General features: G+C 38.8%; 1 protein-coding gene across 1 annotated transcript in view; it reads left to right on the plus strand.

Annotated features, from left to right (window-relative positions):
* The window catches only part of BNC2 (basonuclin 2), a 329,075-nt gene extending 316,224 nt beyond the window's left edge, over positions 1 to 12,851 (plus strand). The window contains exon 6 of the mRNA XM_049795150.1: positions 12,148 to 12,851. Within this exon, the coding sequence (XP_049651107.1) occupies positions 12,148 to 12,808 (661 nt within the window). The 3' untranslated portion in view covers positions 12,809 to 12,851. The remainder of the gene's footprint in view (positions 1 to 12,147) is intronic.
* Positions 12,852 to 21,308: the final 8,457 nt, after the last annotated feature.

The following is a 21,308-nucleotide window of genomic DNA, read 5'->3' on the forward strand; positions in this document are numbered from 1 at the left end:
ATAGGGGAGCAGCACTAATTCTGCAGCCGTTTTAGTCTGTTCTGTCACAGAAGGGGCACTGCTGGGTCAGTCAGCTCACTAGTAATTGTGTTTTACAGACTTCTAAAGCAATTGGCTCAGTCAGTCCCAATTCAATAAAAGTGGAGAGCGAGAGTGAGAGCACTTTTGTTCTATTTTTTACTTGAAATTATTTCATTCAGCAGTCTGTCTTTTTTATTACCAGAATTTGACATTAGCACTCCAAGCTATATTAGCATCCATTTCAGCAGTTCAGTAATGGTATTAAAAAAACACTTAACTTCAACGGTGAATGGTTGTATGACAGTACCATAAAAATCCACATTAAAAAAAAACTTATGTATTTGTCCCTGCAAATTATTTTTCACTTGTTTAACCACTTCAAAACTACACTCTCTTGACTGGTGTTTGCAAGAGCTCTAGCAGCAAGGAAGGCTTGTGAAAGAGCTGAGCAGCAACTGCAGCAACAATGGCATAAAGGGGAACATGAAGACATTTAAAGAAGAAAAATGTAATAGGAACACGCAAGAACACATACATGCATAAGAAAGACCTGTCATTTTGGGTGGGTGCCTGTCATTCATGAACTGAAGTAAGATTTTAAACTCAAACCACTCAAGGTAAAATCTTTGGCATCTTCCACATTTCTGGGATTTAATTTGAACCCAGCACTCTCCAAGCTTGGGACGGCAGCCTAACAATCTTGGCACTGCAGCACTCTCATAAATGACTGCATTAGGTTCTAAATTTTGATTAAACATTCTGTAATTAATCAATGGTAGACATGAAGCAGTTGGCTAGGTCCAGAGCTGCAAAATGTTTAAGACATAAAACATTACAAAGTAATTAGAATGTGCTCCTTCAAGAGAAGGATTGCCTTCAATAAAGAGGTAAATGATAGCATCATGTTTATTGTGGACGTAGGCAGCCAGTGCAATATGATAAACTGCAGGAGATACACATATCAGTAATCATCCACATTATTAGTGTCATTAATCATAATTCTAAAAATATGACAGCAGCAGCCAACTTTTTGACCAATTTTGCCTCTGCCTGTTGGCCGTTATAACTTCACTAATAGACTGCAGAGCTCCTATGCGTGGCAGTTTGCATTGAGAATGGAAGGTTAATTATATTTGAGCTGCTGATTCCTTCTCTCCTCGGAAAAGACTGAGCACTTTGACAATCCCAGGAGCTCACTGCTGTTAAACCAGTAAAAGTACTTTATTGAAATTTTCTTTGTTGGTCAGGAATGAGTAGATGTTTCAAATGAGATATAAGCGCCAGGCTGGGACAGCCGCTAATGTTTCTTCCAAAATAATCCTTGGACAGCAAGCTAAACTCATACTTCCCTTAGATATCTTTGCACAGTCTCTTGTGTATGGGTAAAAAGTTGAGAATTTAATAACTGCTGACAATAGTATGTATGGAAGAATCTCGGAGAATTGAAATTGCTGAGGAGTTGAGGCATCAGTGAAGGGAGGTTATAGGATAATCAGCTATCAGTTGACCTGAAAGAGGTACTTATTTAGTAATGTAAAATTACTAATAGAAGAACCCTGTTGAAGTGCCACATCATATTTGGTTTTATAGTTCCACTGGTATTATATAAGTAAAACCAGCATTTTTAGAAAAACAAAGCAGTGGGAATAAGAATTACCATTGCGTTGTGACCAAACAAAATGGTTTACATATTTGCTGTGGAACATGAAATCATACAAAACTATCCCTGGATCTGAGGGTTTATTATGAATTTGAACTTACAATGCAATCAATAAAGAGTCTATGAACCTTCTAAGCAAAGCATGAGATAATGTGTTGCTGTGCATCAATATTTGGGAGAAAAGAATTGGTTTCAAAGCAGAATTGGGGGAAGCTAGCTGTTCTGATTGAGCTTTATCTTTTTTGCGTTTACTGAAACTTGAAACAGTAAAATTCATGAGTGGGATGCATAACTGAAGGGACTGATTGCATAAAATCTTGCATTTATCACATTTACATAGCTGTTGTAATAATAAAATAAAATGAAGAACGAAAACTTCTGATTACAAAACTGGGATCATGTAATATTTAGATGATTTAGGTTTGAAAAGAAATGTTAATTCATGCAGTTTGGCAACAGATTCTACTTGGATGTTGCCTCAGTACCTCTTAAGGGGAAATACACCTTGCGTGAAGGATCAGCAAAATACTTAAACACACGGCAGATGAGGACCTAATGCATGACTGCTGTGCAGGGCCTTGTGTGAATCACCTGCACAGGGATAAACTTTTCTGTAGAGCAGGTGTAGATTGTAGAAACAGCTTATGGCAGTTGGACTGATTGGCAATGGTGCTGAGCACCCATAATTTCCATCAAAGGACTTTGTTGTACATATGATGACCTTCTCGTGCATGTAACATTGCTACACTGAGTTAGTTCACTTAGGAAATATTCCGTCAGATAATTCTTCTTATTCTAAATTTTTTCAACCAGTCCGGATATTAGACAAGAGTGCTGGCTATTTTGTAATGAGTCTGTTTTGCTTCCAGGCAGCTAGTAAAGTGAGAGGTTGAAGTGTTGCAACACAATTTTGGTCATTTCTGAGTACCTTTGGCAAGTATGCCAGTGGTTGTGCTTTTTGTTTGTAATATCTTTTGATCTTTAATGGACAACAATAGTAATGTATTAAGGGTGCGACATGACCTCGATGCTTCTGAGCACACACAGCTGTTGTGAAAGTGTAATTCTGTTCACACCATAAGGACCGTCTCACTAAACACCTCAACAGGTATGTACTGAATTATTGGGCCTTTCAAGAATCCTGAACCTGTCAGATTTTACATTTAAAATTATTTGGTAGCAAACATTGCCATCAGATATCAGTTCCACATCTAACCTGAGTATTTGCTCACACAGTTGACTATCCTGCCCCTCCCCAAATGCTATCTCTGCATTAACATTTTTTATGCATTCCATGGCGATGACAAATTGTTTTCTGACTCTAACTGTGGATTAAGTATGCAAAAGGCATGTTTGCCACTGCCAACAAACCAATAATTCTCACTAACATCTTCAGAGTTACAACATTTATAAAGTTGCAAAGTGGAGTAAACAAACCATCTGTTTGGCTTTACCATATATGTCATGCTCTCTTATTAGCATATTACGATTCATTTAGTAAACAAATTTGGTGATTTCGTTCATGTCAAAGTTAGAGGGAGCTTGAAGATGATTAACATTCCTGGGACAGGCACATTAATACATTGCTTCCTCTGCAAAGTTAAATGGCTTCTCAGGAGAATCACCCCTTGTTGACAAGATGAGACTGTCAATTTTGTTTGCCTGCCACATTAGGGGCCGTAAGGGGATGGGAAGCTCTGAGAAAGAGGAGCAGTGTAGGCAGCATAATTCACTGCGAATTGAAAAAAGAAGTCTAATTCTGATAAATGGTCGACCCCAATACATCCTACCTGTTATTACAACAGACGTGCCGTATCTGTGCAGTAAATTAGTTAAACCCCTAAAGAGTTTGATGGGAGCTTATCTTCAAGTGAATAATTTGAGTGTAGAGGGAGCTGTCTTCGTGACCAGTGTGAGTGATTTGTTTCATATTGAAAGGGATTGAAATGACTGGGCTCCACATCTTTAATTTGCAAGAACTTGCTTGTCCTTTATTTCCTGCATTTAATAAGCACTGTTTTTTTTACTTTTTTTAATAGGTGCTGAACTGTATTTTACCTTTTGGATTTTCTTCCTATGAAAGGTTAATATTTTTCAGATTCTATGCAATTTAAAGCCTCAAGAACTGATGTTATTACCCAAACTGTTCATGTAGAAATGCCATGATTTCATTGGCTAGTATAGTATTTTGTCTTCACCTGTTGTTCCAAAGTCTAGCCCCTATCCCTACCTTTCCCCTAACATTTAGAGGCAAACTAAGCATGATGAAATACATGGAAGCACTAGCACGCAGACTGAAACCTTGGCCCTGTTCAGATAAATGTGAATTTTATAATTTAGGTCAGATCAGGATTTCAAACCTTTATTATCTTTGCTTAGATTTATGGATTTTTTTTATTTTAATTGAAACAAATGAACAAACAAAAAACCTGTATCAAAGACTGCTGAGAGAGTGGCAAAATTAGAACAGTAACTGAGAAAATAATTTCTTCAACAGTTTCCATTACTAATTACATTTCAGGAACTGTTGTATTGTTGGTTCTCTTCAGTAAATGGGGGAAATGATTGCTGATTCCTTCTTGAAGAAATGTCAGAATTAAGGCCATATCTTTTCTCATAAATATGTACACTGTTATATTTAGCCAGAGTCTTACTTTCTGGTTCTTTGATTTTAGCTGCATGAAACTCAGCACTTTCAGTCTGCAGAGATTCTGAGAAAGCATGAAATTCTGGGTTTACTTTCTGTTATGTTCACATATTCTGAGCCTTTCTATGAGTTTCAGGCTTAAATAAGCAGGAAAGGAACATGAAATTGAGGTAAGACCACAATACTTTGCTATATTAGCAAATTGTATTAGCAATTAAAATCATGTGACATTTTTAAACAAAACCATAAATCTTCATTGACAGCCTTTGAGGTGAAAAGAAACAAAGAGAACTTTGCTTTAATGTTTCATTATAGGTAAAAATTTAGGCTGAATATTGAGCTGAAGATAGGTATGGAAAAAGGTTCATGGGAGGAATGATGAAAGTTTCATTGTTGTTGATATTTTAAACCAGATTGACAGAGCTTAGTTTTAAACTAAGTGTAGCAGGATGATAGCTTGTATAGGGCCTGTACAACCTGAGTGGTTACTTCCATATCCAACTTTAATAAGGGGTTTGCCAATCTGTATGTAAACCACCAGACACATGTGTCCTGGCCTTTGATTTTGTAGCAGAACCTTCTTCAAAGTGCTGAAGATTTTGTGGTTTCAGGTTTTGTAGCCCAACACTAGTTTCTGTCTTCTGTAAAAAAAAAAAAAAAAATAATCTACTATTACTTGGAAAGAACAGAATTTAACAGAAAAGAATTTAATGTTGACTTCTAATGCATTAAGTCTCCAAATGTAATTTTATTGTATTACTTAATGCTGGGATCACTCACTGTATCTTAAAGCAAAGCTGCCCAAAGACTGATGGCCCCCTGCTGTGACCTCCTGTCTGTGATTTCCTTGCGGTGTTAGAATGATAGGGCTGGGTGGCATTACTTTGGCAAATCATGCATTTTCAGAACATTTGAAGTATAAGAGATTGGGATATTGTTGTATTTGGAAACAGGAAGAAAGGATGTGGTGGGATACAACTGGAAATGTTGAAAATATTAATTTCAGAATTTTAATGAACAATACAGTGTTCTTTGATGTTCGAGTGAGATTTTCATCAGGGAACTTTGTCGCTTACAGTGAGCCAAGGAGGAGCAAGGGGCCAATACCTAGGACATTTAACTGGGACATCAGTTGGCTTGGCCTTTCTGTCTGACTGCATCAGGGACTGGAAAATGGGTTTCTTTGGTCCCTAACTGACTGCCCGAACAACTATGCTGCTGTTTCATTCTCACTCTCTTTTTCTCTCATTCCTTTAATACTTAAGTGTAATCATATTTTTCTCTCACTGAAAAATTAAGAAAACAATGCTTTATGTTTCATTTTTAACAGCCTGCCCTGCCCCAAACTGCAAACAACACATTCAACCAAATTTTTCATGCAGTTGGTTTTGTAGCTTGAGTTTATATATATATATATATAAAAATATAAATATATATATTTTTATTTATATATATATAAATACTTGAATTTAAGTAAACAGAGTATGCTTTATCATCCAAATTCCCTAACTCTGCTGTGCGCATCAGAGATGAGGTTTGTCATAGTGCAGATAGGACTGCAGCCACGGGTGCATCCAAAGTTGGCCTTGAGTCATGCATAGGATTCATGCCAATTTCTGTGCCAGGATAAATTCTACTCTCTGATAAATTCCTCCTCACTCACTTCAAAAAGAAATAAAAAGACTGACAAAATAAAAATAAACTAAAATAAAGCGGCCATTACATTTTTCTTTCCAACAAATGGATAGTAAATTAACAAAATCAAATTCATTGACAAGTGTAGAAAGAAACTGCTGAAGAGAACCCAGTCTGGATTTATGAACTGTGTAAATGGCATGTACGTTTAATTGACCATATTTCCAAGGCTTATAATCCCCTTTCTTCTCTTGATGCATAGTGCATCTCTCACTAGAGGAGCTTGCTAGTAGTAGGTGGGGTGGAACCGACAATGAATTCTAATTATGGAAGAATACTTCCGTGAACTTCACAAGGGAAGGAAAATACTACCACCAATGGGATGATGCCCACAGTCGGAGAGCTGCAGTAGTTGGTGTAGCATTCTGCATTATGCTGCTACTCCTGTCTGACAGGGAAGTGGTGAGTTGGGAGGTGAAATACCCTTGCCACTTCGCCACAACCACAGATTTCATATGTATCATCATTATCATCCTTACAGCAGCACTGATCCATTCTTAAGATCATTGAATTCAGAAGGCTGAATTCACTCTGGTGAGGACTTTCCACACACTTTTGCCCATATGTCTAATTCATGAATAGTAACTTGAAAGAAGAATGTTAATTATGTAGAAATTCTGGGCCTCCTAAAATAAACCACTTTGCTAAACTTCCTTGCCACAACAAGGTACATCTCAAAACATCTTCGAAAAGTACTCTGCTCGTTTTTGAGAGTACATGACATGTAGTACAGAGATAAACAGATGTTTGGACATTCTTTGGCACACACAGTATTTTAAATTCTTGGAACTAACCCTTTTCACCATCCTTTGTTGCCTAGGGTGGGATAGATCTGGTAACTGGAGCTGAGTGAAATATGCCTTCAGTTAAGCTCTTTTCGACCTTGTATTTCTGCCTGGAAGACTTCATTCACCAGTTGTCTTTATGTAATATTTCCATTGTGAGGATCAAATGTCATTTTGGTAGTCGATGTACAAATAAGCAGTCTAATCCAGAGTCATTCAAAGGATTTTATTAGGTCAAATATTTTATGTTTTCTATACATACATACACCTCTGCCATTCATTTACGTTTTTCAAGTTTTTTTCCTGCAGATGCAGTAGCAACTGCAGTGCAAAGGACACCAGAGATGGCCTTAAATTAGCTAGCTCAGGTATGAGGAATAATGGAGCCACAGCAAGCTGAAGCTCAGCTGGTTTTGGCATATCTTTTTGTGATTTTCTGCCTGTTTGATGGCAGTGTTCATGCAGTGGCATAAATCACTCTGCCCAAGCTGTGCCTCAGCTTACTCAGGGAACATTGTTTACATATACCTGGGAGCAGTATTCAGAGGAGGAGGGGTAGCAGCATTGTAAATCACATCAGGGAACAGAACGACTGGAGCAAGAAACTGCAGATGCCATGGGGAGGAGTAGATGACCAGGTGGCTAGCATTGGCTGAGGTCATGCTAGGATTTGGGATTGACAAAGCAGGGGAGGAGTAGTTGGATTAGGATGGAATACTTCGATTTGGTATGGAGAAGGTGGTCTGGGGACTACCGGAGCAATTTAAGATGGCTGAATAAGTATATTTTCCAAGAAAAAAAGCAAGGAAGACCAGCGTTGGATGAGAGGAGCAAAGAAATAGCTAAATTTATCAAGACAAAAATTATTATGGGCTTGGTCAATATGCTACTTTTTTCTTCTCATGTCTCTCTGACGTTTGCAGCTACTTGGTCGGAGTACAGGTTGTCAGCCACATACTCTTCTGCCTTTCCAGCTGAATGATAGTCTTCATAGCTTCATAGCAAATCATGCTTCACTTCTGCCCCTAAACTCGAACCTATTCTGTTAGGCAATTGCCAGTGATTGCCTTTTCCCAGAACACCTCCCTTTTTAAACTTCCTGGTCTGTACTGCTTCTCTTTCTAGTCTGCCTTTATCCATACTCTTCTTTCTTAATTCCAATTTTTTTGCTTATGGATCCATTATTTGTAGCTGTCCTTACATACATGGGCATGTTCCTCCTACACAGAACTCCCTTGTCATCTTTCCCAAAGAAACCTTGGGAGTGCTGCTGTCAGCGCCAAGAAACGCCTTCGTTATGCAGGGCACTGCTCAAGCAGCATCCTGCACGGGGTACTCAGCCTGCAACTTAGGGTGCAATGCTATATTTGGTTGAGTAGCAGATGGGAAAGGGGTGCAGGGTCAGGCTCCAAGCACTCTAGAGTGGTCTGTCTATCAAAACATACTTTTCCTTCCCTCCTACCCTAATGATCGTTCAGCTACTGGGAATGTGTCTTGCTAGTACCTTCAGCACACAATATTCTTAATTCTGAGCAAAGTTTTAGCCTCTGTGACTTTGGTTTTGTCATAAGATTTCAAAACTTATGTGTCCAAATAAATGAACTTTTTCCCACAATTCTTTCCTCTCACCCCTACCAGAATGTTTTTGCATATGATATTTAGGGACAGTATTAAACACAAGTGAAATAGATTAACAAGTGAATGTAAAAGAATCAATTCTCTTGAACTGTGGTTGCATAATGGAAATCGACTGCTATGAATGAACCTCTATGTTCAGAAGTTATGAACAGCAGAGCTAATGCACTGCCATGAGTTCATCTTTATTATTGCATTACACCTGAATCAATTGATAAAGTAGCTTTTTTTTAAAGCGAGGAATGGCACTTAATTGAATAAAAGTCAATGTAATTATATTAGGAGAATCCAACAGTACTGCTGACAGCGGAAAAGGGACACTACTGAGCAGAGTGCCAGAACTGGTCCACACATTTCTGCACATCGTTTGCCTGACAGATATTATGGGCTGGTACATACTTTAACTAGATTACTGATTGCCACTGCTCTAAGTGAGAATTGAATAAAGGAGGCATCTCTTCTTATCAGAGCATCAGTAGGGTTTGCATCCTTACACTGGTCTTTCTCAGAGTGGCCTCTGTCCATCTGGGGCTCAGCGGTCCCCCTTTAACATGGTAATTTATTCTTATCTCTTCATTCAGTGGATGCTGAAGTTATTTTCACTGCATGCCTGGCTGCTGTTTTTCTCAGCAGCAAACCAAGGAAATAGTAAGTGCAAATGCATGGAAACTACAGTTACAGTTATCCTGACTAGTTTGTACACTGCAGCAAATTCCCATACCAGGGGAGTGAGGAGGGGAGAGAGGGGGAGAAATCAGAAGAAGTAAACACATGAGCACATGAGTAGTTCTTACTTAAGCGCTATGATGATAAGCACAAATGTGCTTTTGTGGTCATGTAATAACACTGGTCAGTGTGGACAGGCCTTCACAGTAAGCGTTTCCTGTACTGCACTTAGCAACTTTATGTGGAGTTGTATGCCATCTGACACCAGGAAGGCAAGGTACTGTCAGTACTACTGTTTATCATTCATGTATGTGCACACTGCATGCATCTGTTCAGAACTCATTTGTGGATGATAATGGGATGCTGTGAATATGCTTTGATTAATTTGCTTTATGTTTTTCATATTGTGTGGTTGAGTCAGTATCCGTCAGGACAACAGTATAAGTGAGATTACAGCTGACAAAAACCAGTTTCACAGTCAAGACTTTTTTTAAAGTCTGTATTTTATTGGTTTCAGATATTATTTTCTTTTGTCTTTTTTTAAAACCAGATATGTCTGGATTGGAATGTGAATTTGTTCTCTCTCTCTCTCCTCCCCCTCCCCCTTTCTTTCTCTTTTCTCCTCTCTTTTCTCTCTCTCTCTCTCTCTTTTGTGATCTCAATTTAGCAAAAGATTAGAAAGCTGATCTTATCACAAGGTAAGCTCAGCCTTCCTAAGTGCAGTGTGGGGATATGCATAATTACACTTCTGCGCCTCAAAAAAAGCAATGGTGCTATACTTGCTTGTGTGAAAGGAGTATTTCCCATGTGGGAGAAAAACAAGGAATACTCTCCACTTTTTTCCACCCTTGCCCATACCTCTCAACTGTCTCTCATTAGGAGAGAAATTTTCCATTCTGGACCCCCCCCCCCCCCCCCCCTTACTGGAATAATTGCATCCCAAGCAGACATGATTCAATTAAACTGCAGTTCAGTATCAGTTTTATGTCAGAGAACAGTTACCTGCATGTGCAGGTGAGTGGGATGGATCGCTTCTATTGCTGTTTTCTTTATTTATTCCCATAAGTTATGTGCAACAGATAGATGACTTGTGAAGTAAGTGATAGAAAATTACAGAAATTAACTGCACATCAATTTAATATTCCTACATTTGCATTTTCCTTCTTTATCTGCATTGTATTGCTGTACCATGTTTGGGACTTCAGCTGGTTGAGAGGTATGTTTGAAAGGGTTTCTTGAAATAAAAGCTTCCAATAAGGAAATACTGCTAATAGCTATTGTTCCCCTTCTCCTTTTTTGTTACTCTAGGACCTGAATGTCTGTAAAATATTTGATCATTGTTATGTCTTCCCATGCCAGTTTTATACCTAGTGCTTTTTTGCAAATTAAAGTATTCCTATGTTAAAACTCTCTCTTTCTCTCTCTCTCCCCCCCACCCCCCACCCCCACCCCCCACCCCACCCCTCCCCGCCTCTTTCTTTTCCCTCCTACATTTGGGCTCTGATCTGCAATTTATAATGGGCAGACAGACTGGTGAGTCTGCATGTTGTAAATTGCGGGTTTGGGTCCTTAGCTTGCAAAGAATGTTACGCAGTAGAACTTCGCTAATTCTTTTTTTAATGACTTGAAAATCCAGTCACCCTCCAAAGAAACTGAATAAATATTTGTTGTTTCCTCAGCAATGGTGCACATTCTGAATACTGAACCCTAAAGTTTTCTAATACTGAAAACTTTATACTGATTTCTTATTATCAAGCACTTCAACAAAACAAGCATGTTCTGTGGTCAGAGGTCTTTGATGTCTGTTACGTTTGTCAGTTCCATTGTTAATTCAGAAAATGCAGTTTTTCAAAGAGGGTTTCCTGATACTGCTGCAAATCAGTGAGGTTCTACTGCAATGGATGAATAAAGCCAATGTCAAAAGTGGAGAGTAGAATATAGTATTTAAAATAATAGGCTGTTTTACACAGTTGCTAACACAAAGGCTTACACTGATTGCAAATGTAGAGCTTGCTTTCTTGAGAACAAAGGCCCAGATCCTGTAAAACACTTGAGAATATTTTAACTTGCAGCTCTTGGGATCTGGTCCAAAGACCACTGACGTCAGTGACAGCTTTTCCAGTGTCTCTTGAGCACCCACAGTAACTTCAGCACATACCTAAACCAAAGCCCGTGCTTAAGTGTTTTGATTGATTTGGGGCAAAATTCTCATTGCCATTAGCAAGTTTTTTTTTTACTGGAAATTACACTGCTTGTGTCAGTCAGCAATGCATCAGACACAGTACTGGGAAGAGTACAAGGAGCAGTGGAAGTGCCCTCCCAGAATGATGGAACCAGTGACTTTGGCTAAGATTTTCAGAAACTTACATGTAGGTTTCAGAGACTCGTTCTCCTAAACCCTTGCAAGTCATCTCCATCTTGATTTGGCCCGATTCTGAATCCCTTTATACCAGAATTAAATTATCAGAATCAGGACCTCTGACTATGTATCATTCAGTTACCATTATTTTTTTCTCCTATATTACACTTACACAGTTATCTGAGTACATATATATATATAAACTATATTTATATGTATGTATGTATATATAAATTTATAAGGATATGGATCTAGAGATAGACATAGACACAAACACACAGAGATACTCCAAATATTAATAATATTTTCTCTTGAAGCAAGGCAAGGGCAGCAGGGATTCAGGAACCAAGAAGAGCATTTTGCATTTTCTGCTAGTGCAATTTATTAGTTTGTAAATGTCAAATAAAAGGGCTATAGCTGCTGCTGGGGACTAATGTTGAGGAGCAGCAGCTGAAAAGAAAAACAATATGGGGGTGGTTAATTTGCTTGTTTTGTTTTGGTTTTATGTTGCAATTTGTTCACTTACAACAAGACTGAATTTTCCAAGAAACATGGATAGGGGTTATTTTAATGATAAATCATTGATAAATCAGAATTTGGATTTGGTGCTTGATGACTGTATGTTTAATCAAAAATACTGTACATTTTTCCTTTTTTCCCTTCCCTCTTCCTTTCCCAGACACAGTGCTAACATAAACCTGCACCGTAAACTGTTGACCAAAGAACTGGATGACATGGGCCTGGACACCTCACAGCCTTCTCTTAGTAAGGACCTCCGTGATGAATTTTTGGTGAAGATATATGGCGCTCAGCATCAGATGGGGCTCGACATAAGGGAAGACACCTCCTCACCTGCTGGTACTGAGGATTCCCATATGAATGGGTACGGCAGGGGCATGTCAGAAGACTATATGGTCCTAGACCTGAGCACCACCTCCAGCATCCAGTCCAGCAGCAGTATCCATTCCTCAAGAGAATCTGATGCAGGAAGCGATGAGGGCATTCTCCTGGACGACGTTGATGGGGCAAGTGACAGCGGGGAATCTGCCCACAAGGCAGATGCCCCTGCCTTAGCTGTAGGTATGGGCACCGATGTCCCAGGATCCCTCATGTTCAACAGTGTTTCGGTGAGCAACGGTGGGATAATGTGTAACATTTGCCACAAAATGTACAGCAACAAGGGAACCCTCAGAGTGCACTATAAAACAGTGCACTTGCGAGAAATGCACAAATGCAAAGTCCCTGGGTGCAACATGATGTTCTCCTCTGTCCGTAGCCGAAACCGGCACAGTCAGAACCCCAATCTGCATAAAAACATTCCTTTCACTTCAGTAGATTAGTTCAAGGATGGACACAGCATAATGCCAGCTCTCAGAGAGGGCCCACCACATCTGAACTGCCATATACAGTCTCCCTTTATATATATATATATATATATATAAAAATATACATATATATATAATCTTTTTCTTTTCTTTTTTAATGAAAGAAACACCAGGTGCTTTTTCCCCTTTGTTGGTTGTTGGGGGTTTTTTTTTCCTTTTTTTTTGGGATAGAAACAAAAAGGTGGGATCTTTAATTTGCGGGGAGAGACCCTTCATAAGAAAGCAAACTAAAACAAAAAACCAAACCCACAGAAAACTTGCAGTTGTCCCTAGTTCTGTTAGAATGTTCTTGGTCATCTCCAAAGAGACAATTTGTTCTACCCATGACTTTTGCCTGAAAAAAAAAAGAACAAAAAACAACAACAAAAAAAAAATGCAAACAAACAAAAAGAAAAAAAAAAAGATCTACTTAGTTGTCTTTGTGTCTTCTAAGCATTGGGGATAACGTTCTACTAAGCATGGCTGTTAACACTTGTATATATATATTGAGCCTTGACAGGCCTATGATGTAAAACAATTGTATTGATGGTGGTTTAACTCTTATTTTTTTGCTTAATTTTTTACAGTTACATTCAGCTGTTAGATAAGCAGGAAAAATAGTTTGCTGGCTAGTTCTACTCATTTATGTTAGCTTTAATGCACATTTTTAAAAGAACCACGGTCTTGTTTTAACTACCTGCTAGATATAAGTAATACAGAGGTGCTGGCATGCTTTACAGTACCTGATCTGATACAGTTTTTTTGTCTTGTACTATTACATAAATCCAGTCATGCACTTTTTCGTACACTACAAGGGGATGTGTAATAATATCCATGCTTTTTTTTCTTAAACTATTGCCATATTTTCAGTAAGTGTCTTTAAAAAAATACACTTAGATAAAAGTGGTCTGGTCAGTATGAGGGCATGAATGCCAAACAAAGAGTATTAGTGTTTAGTGTTAATACAAAAGTGCCAACTTTGCACACGTTTTGAAAAAAGAAAATGTAGTTATTCACCATAACCACAGTTGTAGTTTTTGGACTCCAGAAAAAAGTACTGGGGAGGGAAGAGGGGTAAAGTGAAATACAGAATTCTTGGTGCTTTTTTCAAGTGCCAATTATTACTAGAAACAATAGTGCATCCTTATTCCTTATATACTACATTACATAAAAGAAAAAAAAACAGAATTGTGTCATGTGAATCAGTGGAAACTTTTTTTTTTTTTTTGTCAAACATGCATAATATTTGGGGATATAAATGCTGATACTACTTGTCACAGAACAAAGATGAATATAATTTTGTGTGCTTCTTACTATGGCCTGGATTTTTTGTGGTGTTTTAAAAAAAAAAAAAAAAAAAGAACAGGGAAATAATGTTAACTATGTTGTTCTGTAAAGTTGTCTTTTTTGCAATGGAAAGTGCTGTAGTATGATTAAGGCATGTTTTATAGAAGCAATCAAAAGAAATTAATGGCAGAAGCACTTAGAAGCTCTGAAAACATATGCTGGACTTTTTATTGGGTAACTTTCCCTTTGGATAAAATTAGAGGCCAGAAAAAAAGGATCTCTAGTTGTGTTAATGTTTTGTGTTTCACCAATACGGTTTGTCAGAAAATAATGAAAGTCCAAGAAAGAGATCAAGCAAGAGAGCAAGCATGAACAGGAGAGGGAGAAGGAGCAAGCAGTTGAGAAATGCAGAGAGAAAGAGAGGCTGTCCTATGAATCTTTTTTGTTTCCGGTGTTTACACATGTTGCTTGAGTTGGTAAACCACACTGGCAGCCTGAGTTACCACAACATACTGACTGAGTGATGGTATTTACTTAAGTTCAGTCTACAGCCAAAACCATTAGGGTGTGTGTTGTAGACTCTTTTCTTCACAAAAACAATAACAAAAGCAAAAACAAACAAACAAACAATTGAAAACCCAAGGGATATTTCAGCATACAAGAAAATATTCCTTCAGTGAGAATGTGTTCCTTTTCTCTATTTACTGACCCAGAACATTATTCTTCTTAGCCAAGAGTTAGAAATGCTCCATTGTTTCAGCTTGTCATTGTTTTGATTTGCTGTGCATTGTGATTATTCTTACCTTTATGTCCACTTGAGTACTTAACTCCTGTTACGTGTTCTAGAGGAAACTCTTAATATGGATTTCCTCTTTTTTAGTACTCTTCATGCATTTCAGTATTTTGTTTCCAAAAGTAGGAATCAATAGCTAATAAATCAGTATTTCCAGTTGTAGAAAATAAAAGAAAAATCTTTCTAAATGAGTTCTCACTAGGTTCCTATGGGTTACAAGCCTCTGATCATTTTTTTGATTCTGTACACTGATGAAGCCCTGAAAACATTTGTGTATCCCATATAAACTGTAAGGAAAATTTACCTTCTGGTTTAACAAAAAGAAACTTTATAGCAAAAAGCTAAGCAGTTTCACTGACTTTTTTTCTTTCATCTTTTTTATTTTTCCTCAAAGTCTCAACTACTTTGCCTTGTTAAATTGAGTGGAGAGATCTGCTTCGCTTTGTTTTATGTTGTACAAGCTCAGTGTGTTTGTGAGAAAGGGAAATTACAACAGTAAAGGTGCATTCTTCTGAAACACACGGACCTTTATAGTGTTATCTGTACTGCACTCCCGTCCCTCCTCCCAAGTTATTAGGAACAAGCAAGATGGAAAGTCTAAAAAACAAAACAACAAAAATTGAATGATATCTACAGTAAGAAAACCCCACTGTTTTGTAGTATGTATGGTATAAATAAATACCATTTTTAATGAAAAACACATTTGAGGGATATAAATAATTCCTCACTGAATGCATCACTGTTCTGCATTCTCATTTCACTCAGTTTCTGTTAGAGGTCAAATGGTTTTGGTAAACTTGTTTGGAAACTTAAACATCATCAGTAGATAAATTCAGCAGAAAAATTACATAGAAAAAAATCTGTTTATTACACAAAATGAAACAGGACATTCTAAAAGTAAAGAAGCAGGCACAAACCTCCAGAAGCTTTTAGAAGCTCTGTGATCCTACTTCTATGGCATCCTAAACTTCATTCAGATTTTGTTTAAGCCGTGTAGGAGATACTATCTCAGTCTTGTGGACAGAATATTACTCACTGTTATTTCTAGGCGAATCAAGTGGTTTCTTCAGTGCTAGTGATACTAATCTCAGAACAGTCTTTGTTTTAGAAGGGCACATACACTTACGTTGAATTGAATGGCATTTGCCTCCTTCCTACTTATCACGCATCTCTATGAGAATCTGTATTTATCAGAATTGTTCCTGTGGTGGAATTTGTATCATCTAAAGTTATATGAAAAAAATCCTTAAAAATGCTGTGTGGTAGAAGTTTTGCTTTACTGACAGAAAGTAGCATCTCTGGGTGCTCAGCAGCGACCCAAACTGCAGTAGGCATAATGACCAAACACCTCATGTGTCCAGCACAGGGAATGGCTGTAATGGTGTGATGACAAGATAAGTGTTGTGCAGTTATTTATGCCATCACAAACCTGTGGCTATCCCTTCAGTTTCCAAACCTGTCAGTCTAAACCTTTTTACAAGAATTAGACCAACTTTGAGGAGGAAACTCTTCATTTTACATGGAGTTTGTTCCTTCTTGTTTGCTTCTTATAGTTACTGTGGTCACTCTTTCCACATTATTTCACTGTTTTCTTTATTCAAGGTAGTTGTATTTTTCTGTAAATATCAAAAAGGTTTTGTCTACTTTTAGGAAATAACTCTTTGTACTGAACCTCCTTTAGAAACAGAACTACTTGTCTGGAGGTTGTTAAGCATTTTTCTTTGTTTTGGAGGGGAGGGGTCAGGAAAGCATGTGATACTGGTTAATAACTAGATATCTTTTGAAAACCTGTATGAAACAATTTGGAAGAAAACAGGATAGTCAAAGCACAAGAATGGAAACCAGAAGTTTTAATAGCACTGGTGGCCCCTTCTCACTGGTTAGTCTTGGACAGATCGTATCACTTACTTATCCATTTGTGTTTCAATATGTTAAAATATGGCTAACACTGATATGATCTTCCCCATAAGGGTGCTCCTATGAGGACTAATTAGCTGGTGTTAGTAAAGAGCTAATTTAAGTCATAAATATTTTTGCACACCTTACAATATTTAGTCAATTTTTCTGATCTATATCTCAAACAGGGACTTTTTTTTATGGCTGAGATTTTAACTTTGCCTCTCAAACTGCAGCTGGCACCATGGTGACACTGGAGTTGTGCATACAAAGTATAAGCACTCTGTCACTGAGTCACAACTCAATTTGACAAAACTTGGAAGGTATAGATTAAGAAGCCTATTAGCACATACACACTGCTCTTAAAGGTCTCTCAAAGGCTTTTCATGACTGAGCTCACAAAATTTCTATGTTTTCTAGGGATTTGTAGATATTTTAGACAGCAGAAATTGTGCACCATATTTGCCATGAGTAAACTTCAGTGCATCCCCTTCCTTCTTTCCTTCCTTCCTTCCTTCCTTCCTTCCTTCCTTCCTTCCTTCCTTCCTTCCTTCCCTCACTTCATTCCATTGTGGAAATGAAAAGGTACTTTCTCTGCCTGTTCCAGAATTTTATAAGTTTTCCTTGATCTATGCATTTCCCATTCCATCCCCAAAAAAGGAACTGTTCAGGAAAAAGAGTAGAGTCAGGTTCTAAACAGTAAAGTAGCTGCCAAGGGAGGTCAGCACCTACATTGATATGGTCCAGTACAGCTAATAGGAAATGGGGCTGCAGGGATCCACTTGAGTTTTCCCCGAGTTTTAGTCTTTTCAATTAACACAGTTAAGGATCCAGCATACCTAATTGTATGAGGTTGGCATGTGCCTAAGCAACAAGACAAAGAGCTGTGTGGGTATCTGGAAAGCTCAGAAACATAATGATTCAAGGTCTGATCTGTTCCAAAGTTAGGAACCATTTACAAGACGAGAGATTTAGTTCCAAAAATTTCTCCTTCAATGCATATGATGTTTTAAAGTCAAAGAAATGCTTCATTTGGACCCATTTTTCACAAGGTTGTGAGCAATGTCAGCTGCCATCAGAAAACAGAACATCTTTTCAGAAATGTATTTGTAATCAAATCCTGCAGGACATTTTCACAGCATCATTGGTGGTAGGGGGAGGAATAAGGGAGGGAAAGTGTTTGATCCAGGAGTGCACACATGCTCCTCTAAATTTTATTGTGCCAGTTATGTGAAGTATTACTCCGTCTTCTGTCCCCAGAATGTTTTTGACATTTTTCTCTTTGGGTTGTGTTAACAGAATTACTCTTTTTTATTTCAAAAGAGAAGCAAAGGTGTCTGTACTAAGGGCAAGGAGGCAGCAGGAGTTCTCTGTGGGGAAAAGGTGAGTGGCAGACAGATGATGGCAGCTGGTATATGTCAGTTCCTTCTTAGTTTGTTTGTGGGGGTTTTTTTCTTATGTCACTACTTTGCTGCTATAGTAACTGAACAAAACAGTGACTGTAGTGCTACTTTGCTAGATATGCATCAGTATATCCTGCTGTCGCCACATGATGAGTTGGGCTTTTTTCCTCCTCCTGTAGGGACATAAAAGGAACTCTTCTCCATACCCATTTTTACTTTATGAACAGAGCAACATCATATGACGGACTGAACCTTTCACCCACATGTTTGCCCAAGTACATGTCTGTTCCAGTCCCATGGTTTCTGTCTCTTCTTGCCAAGCAGCATTATCACTGCCTTTAAAATGGCCTGTAACAGAGTGATGCAGCAACTTTTTTACATAAGTAATATTATCTTGAGTCTGTAATTAACCTGTCTTATGTGGCTTGTTTTCTCTGGTCAAGTCATGATATTGAATGACAGCTTTGATTTTTTGATCAAGATATTGATCATGTATATCCTGATGCTGTTGCTGTTACGTTTGGCACTGGCACTGAAAGGAAAACAGTTCTGGACCACCAAAGGGTTAAAAAACGGACATGTTTTTGACAAGTCCTCTGACTTTTGCCAGTATTATTGTTCATTATGATGACACTGTATTTTTTTTAATAGCAGCTGTAGTTGTCATAAAACTATTTTCCCATTCCTCTCCTTTAAAGTGTGATGTTGTAAATTCATGTGACCTTTCCTGCAAAGAATAAATATTTCTTTTTTTATATAAGATCTCAAGACAAGGCTTGGTTTGTAACAAATAGTGGCCCATTACAAAGCAGGAAAAAAAACCTGAGCTGAGCAGAAAGAAGCTTCAGTTCAATTTCACCTCATATCTTTCTAATAACTTACTTGTCACTTTATTACCTTCCAGTAATGTGAATGCTGCTGACAAGACTGTCACACTAACAGCAGACAACACCCTCTCTTCCTTAGCCCCAGCTCTCCTGGCTACTTATTGCACTGGCCCTGAAGGGACACAAACTAATAGTGTGCTTTCAAGTTCAGCACTTGGCCATCAAATATAAAAGGATGCGTAATTGCCTGTTTATCCCCTGTGAAGGGGAAATTGAGTATAAGAACCAGGCTTTCCCTCCCCGTTCCTTCACACACACACACACACACACACACACGCACGCACATGCACATACACATCTGCAGTGAGTGAAGGGAAGTCCCATCTGGAGCGCTTCGATTTGTCTTTGGGAAGCCCAAGGCTGCCACTGGCTGCTCTATCGAGCTATCAGGCAGACAGTAACAAGATGGCTTCTTAACAAAAGGTCAGCTGAGAAATACTGTCTGTGACGGCACTTTTGTCTGCTTATGTAGCAACTAATTGCTTTGTATTGGCATAAGCCATACTGTGCCTGCTAGAAATAGTCATGTGAATTTGCTACAGGTCTTGCTGCGTAGGTTCAGTGGCAAACAGAATATGCGGAGTTTTCTTTTTCTGGTTTAGCCCATCCCTTGGCAAATTTCAGAGCAGTGCCATCCTCTCAGGTTTCTATGGTGAATGCCAATTCAGATATCGTTTCTGCCATGATAGGAACATCTCCTGCTGAGGTCAGTGTGAACCTCTGTAAAGTGTTAGGGAAACGTATCTGAGACACAGTCTGCTGCCCTCATACAAGGAGGAATTATTTCTGATTTATCCCTTCATTTACAATAACGCTGCCAAAATACAGGCTCCACAAGCGCTTCTCAGATGAGGCCATCAAGAGAGAGTTTGATGGTGAAGTAGCTTGGGAGCACATACTATGTTTTAAGGTGTTCTAAGTGCATGAAGGCCAGCATACCTGGCTTCAGCCACTCCCCTTCCTTTTTATTCTATGCTGACTGGCTGCTGAATAGCAGTTGAAAATTCAAGTAGGCATAGGAGCAGCTGAAGCGTGCGTTCCTTGCAGGGTCAGCAGCGTTCCTCTGCCAAGATGGTAACACCAGATCCTGTGTGCGCCTGTGAGGGCTGAACACTGTGGGTTGAAAGGTGCTGGTGGCCAGTGCAGCACCGAAAAAGACAAAGACAGGTTTCAGGCAAAGCCCAAGACTGGGAGACCTAGGCACAACCATTCTGGGGTTCATTGTTTTTCATATCTTTGGATCGACTCATGGCTTTAGTGGGCTGCAGCTCCTCTTTGCTGGTTCCGGATGCTAATACTATCTCCAGCACTATGTGGTAATTTGATGTTTGCTGCAACAGAGGTGATGCTACCCCCTATAAATATGCTGAGGCCTTTTACCAGTCAAAGGTCACTGATCTTTTCCCTCCTTTTCCTTCCGAGTGCATCAGAAGCTATAAGGGTGAAACCAGTAGACAACTTCGTGAGGCCTGTTTGTGTCAGAAGTGTAAAGGCTGAGCCCTGATTCTGCTCCCCTGTCAACTCCATGTGCACAGGGCACTGACAGAGGTGGGAGCAGCCGCATTAGGTGACCTGCGCTGATGAGCTTGGGCAGGCCTAACAGCCTTTCTTTCTGTATCATTTCTGAGGCTGTTTGTGGAGACTGAGGACTTTCTGATCAAAGAAAGCATTTGGGTCAGTGTGCGTGCGTGTGTGTGTGTGTGTGTGCGCGCATGCACACTCACGTGCATGTGTGTGAGTGTGTGTCAGACCGACAGAGAGAGAAGGAGAAACAGACACAGCATTTAGAACAAAGAGCCTTAAAATTAAGATTACAAATGGGCAAAATTACATAACTTTCATCACACTTACCTATATTTCCTCCTATGCGCTTAAGAGCATGAGAAGCATGAGTGAGCAAATGTCTAATGTGTAGAAAGGTTTATTCAGATGTTCTACAGGTTTCATACACTGCTCCCTTCAAAATTTTGGAGAAAATATTTTAGGAATATTGAGAAAAGCATCCAGGGCAATTACATTTCTAGAAAAGAGAGAGCGAGACTAGCTAAGTGATGCATAAAGATTTTATAAGGCATCCGTTGTCAAACAAAAGGTTGAGAATGATCAGAGGATAATGCACAGTTAAGATGGCAAACTCATCAATAGTTAATCACAACCTGTCCACTTCTGTCACGAAATGCAAGAGGCTGTGAACAGCGGCTCTGGGGGAC

Source organism: Accipiter gentilis, chromosome Z (genome assembly GCF_929443795.1).
Source record: "Accipiter gentilis chromosome Z, bAccGen1.1, whole genome shotgun sequence".
Lineage (NCBI taxonomy): Eukaryota > Metazoa > Chordata > Aves > Accipitriformes > Accipitridae > Astur > Astur gentilis.